The sequence below is a fragment of the Buceros rhinoceros genome, unplaced genomic scaffold (assembly GCF_000710305.1).
Source record: "Buceros rhinoceros silvestris isolate BGI_N320 unplaced genomic scaffold, ASM71030v1 scaffold12306, whole genome shotgun sequence".
In the NCBI taxonomy this organism is placed as follows: Eukaryota; Metazoa; Chordata; class Aves; order Bucerotiformes; family Bucerotidae; genus Buceros; species Buceros rhinoceros.
The window spans coordinates 517-10,814 of record NW_010419380.1 but is presented as its reverse complement, the minus strand read 5'-3'; the positions used below and the strand labels follow the sequence as shown (position 1 = coordinate 10,814).

The following is a 10,298-nucleotide window of genomic DNA, read 5'->3' as shown; positions in this document are numbered from 1 at the left end:
GGGAAAGAGGCAAGAGGCATGTTAATGTTCCCATGATTGCTATGCAAAAAGCTATTGGTTTTAAACTTAACTGATTTAGCCTTAGAATAAGAGTATTCCATAGCAAGACATTTTTAGTACAACAATACTACACCTGTTTCCGTAGAAACATCTATGTTCAGCGTATCATTGGAAGAAAGCATTGTGCCTTTCTTGTACTGTTGCTTACAGATTTTTAAACCTGATCCTTCATGGTCATAACCAAGTGTCCCCAGGGATATGTTCTTTAATTGCTTGTACTAGTTTAAAAACAAAACAGAAGAAGTTAGAGATATTAATCGTTTCTGCATTACATAGTAACTTGCAATCTCAGTTACGTGTATCAATATAGTTTTTCACATTAAAAAACCCCAAAATATCTTCACTATCACATAAGGACTGTAAATTGAGGGTGGATCTCTCATGGGAAGCTAAGGGGGCTGTGGCCACTAATTAGTAGCAACTGGCATCCTGGTGAGAGGGTGACTGGGAGCCCTGTACATACTAGGCTGCCTGCAAATGATTACCCGTGTACCAGACAGCAAGCCAGCCCACAGCTTTTAATTAGACGCCTGGCGAAGGTGATTTCAATGCATTATGGCTACTAACCACACACTGCGGTGGTATCTTATGTATTTATCTCTCAAAGGTGTCAGTTTTCATACCACTTGAAATGTGATTGCTTTACATACAATCCAAGCCACAGTTCTTATCAAAACCACCCCAGGAGTAAAACCAAAGCTGCTCGCTGCATGACCATAGAAGTGTAACCAGCTGTGTAACCAGCAACCAAGCAACACACATGGAGCTTGGGCAGCCTCCAAAAGTAATTCAACCTGCCTGCTTTACACAAACACAGAAGAAACCAAGAGCATGCCTGTGAGGAAGGCACTTTCTTTTTCACTTCCTCTAAATACACCGTAGGTCACCTTCTTCATGTGTTAAGATACATCTGAAAACAAGGACTAGAAATGGAAGCGAATAAAGTTAGGCCAAGCCAAGCACTGTCCACACATGGATCAGCTCTGAGCACCACCAAAGAACTCTGCTGAAGCCCGGTCCTCTCCTAACTTGCCTTCCACACATCCTCAGTGCCTGCTGGAAGCAAGGTCTTCTGATCCTTGGAGTCGTACCTTTCAGTCCTGCACAAGTTTGCCTCCCTGGGGCACAGCTCTCCCTGTGGTTCTTGACATCTTGACAGCTAAGAAGACCAGTGACTAACCATGAAGGCAGCTGCCTGCTGGCTCAGCTTAGCACCAGCTAACACTGTCCAAGAGAAGCCAGACAGACCCACGGCCCTTTGAGGAAGAAGGCGTAAACACCTAGTAATCCACTAATTTTTATTGTTACCCCTAGCAAAAGAGCTTGGGGCAGCGTACAGCACTGCTCTGAAGGAAGTGTTTAGCTTCCAAGGAGGCCTGAAATAAATGTGGAAGCCAGACAAGGCTTCCCATTCCTTTAAAAACCCCCAAACAAACCACCCACCAACTGTTCAGCTGGCTTCAATACCGAATACGCTCTTTTCCCCTTAAACACGGATTTTGTTATCATGCATCATTCAGTGTCATCCTATTTCCTCTTTCCTATGGGCATTAAGGCCACTAGCCTATTCTGGGGGTACAAAACCCCAGCAGTCATTAACAACCACATGCTCCATGCCCAAAGGGAACCGCAACAGAACTTCCAAAGCTCTGCCTCTCAGCGCTGCTTTGAGTCCTCACAGCAAAGCTTGCACCAAGTTCAGACAGCCCAGGAGAAAAGCACGGCCTCTGTTCCCTGTCAGAGGGAACATTAACTCAGATTAAACCAAGGAAGCCCAGAGTGACTAAGGTACAGTGAGTGGTTAGTCACAACTCCACATCCCTCTGAGGACATCTCCGGATCACTGCATCTAACAGCATCGCTCTGTCCACGTGCGCTTTCCGGCTTTGCCCTCCTGACAGCAGAACATGTGGCTCTGGGTTACTCACATGCTACTTTCAAACACCACTATGAAACAGTAAAAGCAAAACTCCCACTTACACATTTTTAAGTAGCCTCAGACGGAGCAGCCAGCAGAACACCCTGGTCATACAGGTTCTGCCACAGGGTACAAGTGTAACAACTCTGCATGGCTTCTTCATAACACAAATTCAGACAGCAGAGGAGCAGGGAAAACCTGGGTACTCTTCCAAGTGGAAAAGTATGTTTGCTTGGTTAGTGGTCGTTTGTTTTTTGGGTTTGGTTGGTTTGGTTTTTTTTCCTAGAGTGTGAAAATAGCCCAGTGGTACATTACATAAAGCCTAAATTTAAGTTTTTAGAGCTCCAGTTTTGCTGTGCACTATTACTGTCTTCTGTAATACTACACCCTTCTGCTTGCCCCACCCCTGCATACCCCCCCACCAACCATGCATTTCAAATTAAAATGCAAAACATAACACCAATAGCTTCTAGCCGCCCATCTCAAAATTTAAAAAAACCCTTGCTTTTAGCTTAGGAGTCACCTGGTTCGACTCTTCCTAGAGCAAACAAAAAGCCCCAAAAAAGCAACGTCAGTCATAATGGTCACCCAGAGGCACACTTTTTGAAGCCTTATATGTGATAAAAAAAACCCTCATGAAATCCATACGACACTAAAGAACCCAGATATGCAAGTTAATCTCTTTAAAGGCTATGTCTACATTTATATGACATAGACGTTTTATGAAGAGACCTTTTTCTGATGCCTGTATCACACATTGGCTCATTCTTGAGGATATAAAGCTATTATTTCTCTACTGTCTTCTATCTGGACTTCACCTCAGCCTTAGTGCCTACAAAATAAGGAAAGGGAGACAAAGCAAGCAAGGAAGAAAAAAAAAAGGCACAGTTTATAGCAGAAATAGTGACAATATTGAGAATTCAAAAGAAGATTGAGAAAACTACTTCACCACTCATCTAACACACCAGAAGCGAGAGCCTTGGCCTTGTCCAGCACAGCAGACAGCACATTTGATCTGTTGATGGCTCCGCTGCAGCTTAGAGGAGGTGGCAGAGGAACAGGAAGCCCTCATGTAAGTTTAAGAAGGAGGTATAGCCTTCACACCACCGGAACACCCAGATGCCTGCTGGGCATAACTCATGGCAGCAAAACTGCTTTAAGCCAAGCATCAGAGCTGATGTCCCAAGGCCAGGGAAAATGAGGGATGGCTTAAGGCCATTCATCCAGTGTGAATCATTCCTGAGCTTATCATCATTCTCAAATACAAGAGACAGTTCATTTTCCACATGCACTCTTTCACCTTATGACTTCTGAAGGCACTAATATTAAACAACAAAAAAATTACTGAATTTTCTTCCTAGATTTATTAACTTTCCTCCCACAATGGTAAAGGGACTGCTCTTTAAAATACCATTTCTAACCAGGGCAAATGCCCCCACATTCCTGGAAATACCATATTCTCCATTTTGAGGTCTCTGGCACTCACTACAAAGCTGCAATTCAGTACAGCTGTAAGCACAAGTTTTTTGAATATCATGCATAGGTACATTGAGACCCACAGCTCTTCAAAGTGAGACCCAAGCAGAGATAACTGATTCTCAAACTTGGATTTCAGTACTACATACTACCTGAGTATAACTTTAGCTTAGATTCATCTCCAGGGGACAACAATGCAGATATCTACACACAAACTTCAGGACACCACACCTACATCGATTTGCTGAAATAATCAAAACTGAAATCCAAGAATGGAGACAGAAAATTAGAATTTTAGCAGAAGTTCATAGCTATAGCTTCAGCTTTAACACTGTTCGTTATAAACACACATGCTTACCTGATTAATAACATAAAAAATGCTATCATAAGCATCCTGTTGTGTGTATATACTGCAGCTGTAGTCATCTTCATCAACTCCAGAATAGCCTCTCAGGAACAGGTGTTTAAAAGCAATAGTGTTTTCCTCTTTGAATGAGACCACCAACTGGTTACTCAAACCAAAAAAAATAAGCTGACAAGAGGAAGGATAAAAAAAAGAAGAAAAATTTGAATTTTGAACACTAGTCAAGCAGCAACATTTTGGAAACATCTTTGAATTACAACAAATACAAAACAGAAAGGTGCCTGTTGCTGTAACCCCGTTACAACAGGAGTAAGGAATCTGTTAACTAATGTTGTAAGACTTCTACAGTCAAAGTTACCAGGTGCAGCGTAAGAGAAACAGAAATCTAGGTCTCCTACTGATTCCAAAACATACAGTGCAGCAACAAGACAGACCGCTAGACCACTGCCACCTTTCACACATTCTCGTCCAACAACTCTACCTGGAACGTGCCAGACCTTTTGTTGAGGATGGAAATGGCAGAAGAGCTGAGCTAACCTAACGGCACAGCCTGCTACTCCAGAAATGCCCTCCAAACTGGGACAAAATCCTGCACCTCCCTTCCTACCTCTGGCATGGCAAAGGATTAGTGCAAACCTATAGGGACCCACAGCAACAAAAAGCATCAGCTGCCTGACCCAGGTGCTGGTTAAGGCAGCTGTAATAAGAAGGAGCAGCAGACAGCAGAGTTACAACTTAGGATTTGTGTTGCTCTACCATATGGATGTTCCCATTCCCACCACTAACAAGGAAAACATCTAAATGGAGCCTAGAAACTTAAAAAAAAGAAAAAAATCAGGTTTCTTCACCAGCATAGCAGGAGGAGGACACCAAGCGCCACATAGCTAGCCCTTCATCTTAGGTGTAAACTGCTATCTAACAGCAGATGTGAAACTGTCTCATTACCGCATGGACTTCCCAAGCCCCACAAGAACTGGAAGGAGTAGGGAAGACACGAGAGTGAGAAACTGCAAGCGAAAGAACTGTGACCTTAGAAATGCCCTAAAGCAAACAGGGAGGCTCCACTAACATCAAAATTCTTTCATTCAAAACAATGGAAGGTGGAAAGCACACCCATACCACCACCCCACCACCATCCCCAAACCCCCCACTGAAAAAAAGCGATTGCTTAGATCTGGGCCAGGCTAAAGGAATACATGCACAGGACTACTTAGTGCGAGGCTGTTCGATTGTACAAAGTCACAGCCAGGACAAAGAAAAGGGTACATGAGCTCTGCTGGGTACTCGGACTGAATCTTCATTCTTTTAGATTAATTTTAAATTAACTATTTATATTTTCAGCTGACTACAAAAAAATCATTAACTGAATGCTACAAATAAATCTGCAGCACCCTCGTTAGTATCTCTAAAAGAGTCAGGGATCTTCCAGCTGCAATACAGAGAAATAAAACAGATTCAGCTGGGCTTCCTTGGGGGACTCCCTAGGGGGAGGGGATTTCAGCACAGTGAAGGGAATAAATTTTATTCCAATGCTGGGACAGAAGCTTCTTCTGCTTTTCAGACAGACACAGATACTCCAGCTGCTGCACCACACAGAAGAAACCACAAGAGTCATGACTAACAGTATCGGGCAGAAGCTACTAGAAGGTGGCTTAACTTACGCCTAAATAGTCCTTCAAGGGTTTTGCCCTCACTCTGAAATACAGAGTTGCTTGTTGAACCTGCCCATTTACTATTAGCTCACATTTGAGACCTTCCTGCAGAGCAGCCACACATTTTCCTTTTCTTGAAAACTACTTACAGCCTGGCATCTGCACAAGACCTAGGGCTGACAAAAAATAAATAAATCTTAAGCAGCAACCCAGAGAATCTTGCGGCCTTTGGAAGCTAAGCAGCAGAGCACCCCTTCTGCTCACAAAGGATAGCAGAAGACCGAGACAGCAGACAGAAAAATTACAGGTTCAGCGATTCCCCCAAGACTGTAAGTCGGTAAGATAGGGTAGACTGAAAGTACCGAACCTTTTCAGAGCCATGTGCAGCTGTATTTTGTCTCATTACTCACTCACAAAGGTTACTGCTCTGTCCTCCAAGAGAGGGCAATAAACCACACCTAAGGTGCAGCTGCCAGTAAGGAAAGATGGGGCTCCCCTTCCTCTTAGCTCTCGTTGTGCTCACACTGCCTGCTGACCCCCCCGGCACCCCCCCAGTACACTCTCTCCTCTCAGCAGCTCTGTCCCTAAGGTCACAATTGTGCCAGCACTAGTGCGAATACCTTATTCTAGCTAGTCTGGCCCCGACAGCCTGACCACTACCTCCCACTCCTGCCTGCGGAGAGAGCTCCAGCAGGACTCTGGCAGAGCAGAGCAGAGCAGAGCAGCAGCAGAGGCCAGACCCCTTGGACCCAGGAGGGCCAGAGAGCCTGCAGCGTGCATCCAGCGGGGAGATGAGCTGAAGTGGGCAGAAACACGCAAGGACAGGTACTCCGGGGCTACGCTTCATTCTAGTGGGCAAGTCAGACTCAAACCTGGAATCCCGCAACTCAGTGTATTTTTAGGAGTTGTATATTTAGCTGTTCTTGCAAAAACGCTGGCATTTCAAAGGTCCAGAAAAGCACGCGTGTCCTGTTCTGCATCCCTCTGCCTCCAGTCCCATTTCTTCGTGGACTGTAAAATAATCAGCTGCACTGTGATATCAAGCAGTTTAAAAACCACTCTTTTCTTCCAAACTGTTTCAAATGCAGCGTTTGATGACAGAAGCAAGGGACACATCTGATTCCCGTAGCCCAGACATCCCTATCACCACCACAGACTGCAGCATTTTTGCACTGAACATGCACATTTCAAGGAACTGACTAGATTTCAAGAGGTATCACTGCTGAAACAGACCAGTGAAACTCCAGTCTACCAAGACAACAGGAAACAGGACCCAGAGCAGTACTGTGACAGCAAGCCCTATGTCAGAGTTGGATTTAGTGGGAAGAGTAATTCGCTTTAAAGCGTTACCTTAAAAAGAGCAAAATACCTGGTCAAATCCTGCCCCAAAATCTCCAGCAGGCTTTTGTAACTTAGTTTATGTTATTCTTCCCCTCAAAAACACCTTTCCCAGTACTTTTTCTTTCTGGACTGAAGCGGGAAGCTCAAGTCAGTAACAAATATCCAGGGACGGCAAAGTCCCAGAACCACAGACCTGCTTCTCCTGCACATCATTGCTGCACTTTCCAAGAGTGAAAAGAGAGGAAGGATTACCTGCGTAGTAACCATAAGTATCTTCAAAATCTGCAATGCCAGTTTCCACGGTATTTGACGTCTTGCTCTGTATTTTTCACACGGGTTCATAAAGTAAAACTTCAAATCCTCTTTCAGAGCCGTCTCTTTTAGATCTAAATCTGACTGAGCCATCACATTTCTGCCATAAATAATATGTTAATTAGAAACAAACAGAACATTTTGGCAGATAATTTCCTCATATTGCAGTTTCACCTCAGATCACCACTTGACGTAACAAGGTCTGTAGCAGTTTTCTGTTTGTTTGGTTTATAGCAAAAAGAAATATTTCCCTAAGATTGCATAATAAATATCATTCAATCATATTAGATCATCAAAACACAACATTTACACAACTATTTCTCAGAAAACAGACATTAACTAAGAGGATTACTAATAGTAATAGCAAGTCCACATGTATCTCTTTCTTAAAACGTAATATTTGAAATAAAGAGAGGCCACTGTTAACACATTTCTCTGAATAACCCACATTCTACCACCAAAAAAAAAGTGTCTTAAAGACTAAACAACCAGAGCAGGCTTCACAGCACGCTTCTGTTACGAACATGCAGCTTTAGGGGCTAAACTCAGAGCTATTTATTTATTTAAATATCTGAGCATGTAAAAATCAGAGGAACAAGCACAGAGGACTGTTGTTCTAGGTGTCTTAAATCACTCCAAGTTTCTCCCTCCCAACTCAACAGGACATTGAAAAGGTTCCCCTTCTCCTAATCTTTTTTAACCCTGTTCTCCAGTACCATAATTATCAGAACTTCCCCACTTCACACAAAGATCAGATGCAAACTTGTCAGTTTTTTCCGCCCTCCATGTGTTAAGGTGGAGCAACCATATCTGAAACCGTATCAGTTCCATTTACTTTCCATAAAATAATTCCCCATGTTCTTAATCCTATAGAGGATCACATTTTCTCTCAAGGTCAAAACCGAAAGCATCGATTCCAGGTTTTCAGATGCATTCTTACTTCTTTTGTCCTCACCTGTCTGATGTGTACAGGTATTTAAGCCCAAACTGCAGACCACAAAGCAGATTTGTTTTGCTAGAACCAGCTATCTTGCAAGAAATTAGAGTTAAAAAACATGATAAAGTCAACACTGCGGTGTTTCCTCACAAGAGGAAGTGAAAACACACAAAAAAAGTCTATTTTAACATTAGAAGCTCAATGGTTATCTTCATTACACGGCCTTAAATCAATCACTCATGAAGAAGATGGGAGGTAGGCTGATTCTGGTTTTGAGACAGGAAAAAACACAGAAAAGTTTTTAAGAAAAAGAAACTCTGGCACACACCCCTATTTAAATTAATAATAAAACCATACTGGCCTAATTTTTAATAATGTTCAAGACACAAAAACTCTGAAAAAATGAAGCACATGATAATTATAGCTGCAAGTACGGTCTAAGGAAACAGGTACAGACGTATTTGAATCCTGCACCAACACCCAAATATATCACTGCTCCTGTACCGGCTTCTCTTAAATGGGCAGAAGCATTTGTGTGGGTACACGATGAACAAGACCTAACCCAGAGGAAAAGTCACAGGAGTAGGTGGGAAAGAAAGAGGAAACAGAGCAGGTTTATGCTGGATCTGGTTGAGATTTAGAGCATGAAGGTATGACATTAAAACCACTCCAAGACCTCAGCAAAATCCTCCCCTAAGCTTCCAGCAAAAGCAAATCGGAAGGGAGGAGGGCTTAAAAATCAAACAGCAAACTTCATAACAAACACTATTTCCTTTGATATTCAAATACATACCGTGGAAGACAGGTGGCTTTTTCCAAGGTTGACTTTCAAGCCCTTACAGCTATTCTAAAAACCTGATGTTGGCTAATAACAATACTTTCACTTTTACACACCACTCCCTTAATTCCATGGGCTAGGGATTGTTTTCACTGATGCCTTTACCTTCCTTTATTAATTTAGCTGTAGAAATCGTGAGCAGGAAATTCAGACAAGGAAAGGAACATGCTTTTTCAACTTAACAGGAAGAGATGGGACTCAAGCCTGTATCACTGTTGGGCTTTGGCTTCCAATAAAGAACCGGCGTTCTCTAGTGTAGTATTTAATAAATAATTCATTCAGCAAGAGATGAAATACAGCAATTGTTTTCTAATCCATTCATTTCTAGGATAGATTCAAAGTAACATCCAAATAAACTGCATTAAAGCTGCAGAGCCAGAACCTTCAACCAAAGCAACAAAAAGTTAAAAAGCTCCGAGTGATTAACAGTGACTTACTGCTTTTAAAACAAACCACGTAGCTATACCAAATGTTTATTAACATAATAATCTAAAAACAACCCAAACAAAGCACCTTGCTCAAGACAGCAATGGAACAATTCAAGTCAGACACAGCACCGTTAACTAACACCACTCAACAGGATTCCACACGGGACGTTTTGTGAAGCGCTTGATACAAGCAAGTTTTGTGAACGAAGACTAACTCTACTACGCACGTAAAGTATGCGTATCTAAATGTCACTAAGTAATGCGTGACACAAATGATAATTGTTGCTAATTCAGTTCTAAAAGCTGCATTACTACAGCCACCGCTGCAATGCTGTTCGTTCAGCAGTGTTTTGCAGTGAAGCACTCTGAAGCTCAGTATTCTAGTCAAGAGAGAGGTTTCAACAGTGAGGACCGCAATTTACAATTACCTACTCATTAAAGGCGTACTTCACAAGTAGCTCTTCACCTCGCACAAAAAGCGCCACTGAATCAAGCAGCACAGATTCACTTTCTTTTTCTTTCTTTTTTTTTTTAAAAAAAAGGCATTCACTACAGGAGCAACACTAACAGTGTCCTTCAGAACTCCGGATCAGGAACGTTTATCTCCTTGAGCTCTACATCTTCAAGGGGTTATTGACAAGACTGACGGGGGTAGGACCGCCGAGTTGGATTGTACATATCAAAGCGAGCAATCAAAAAAAAAGGCATTCACTACAGGAGCAACACTAACAGTGTCCTTCAGAACTCCGGATCAGGAACGTTTATCTCCTTGAGCTCTACATCTTCAAGGGGTTATTGACAAGACTGACGGGGGTAGGAACGCCGAGTTGGATTGTACATATCAAAGCGAGCCAATCCCTGCGTCACCTCCATGATCTTCTCCTAAGTTCACAACTCGTACAGAAGATGGCATCGCCTAGCAGTTCTCAGGAAAGTGAGCTCTAAGAAACTGAGATTAAAAAAACCTTCGTT

At 42.7% G+C, this 10,298-nt stretch overlaps 1 protein-coding gene across 1 annotated transcript in view; it reads right to left on the bottom strand.

Annotated features, from left to right (window-relative positions):
- MCOLN2 (mucolipin 2) overlaps window positions 1–7,225 on the bottom strand; it is a 20,046-nt gene extending 12,821 nt beyond the window's left edge. The window contains exons 1-3 of the mRNA XM_010138896.1: window positions 7,064–7,225; window positions 3,813–3,986; window positions 134–278 (exon numbers count right to left, since the gene is read on the bottom strand). Coding sequence (XP_010137198.1) covers window positions 134–278; window positions 3,813–3,986; window positions 7,064–7,216 — 472 coding nt within the window. The 5' untranslated portion in view covers window positions 7,217–7,225. The remainder of the gene's footprint in view (window positions 1–133; window positions 279–3,812; window positions 3,987–7,063) is intronic.
- Between the last annotated feature and the right edge of the window lie 3,073 nt (window positions 7,226–10,298).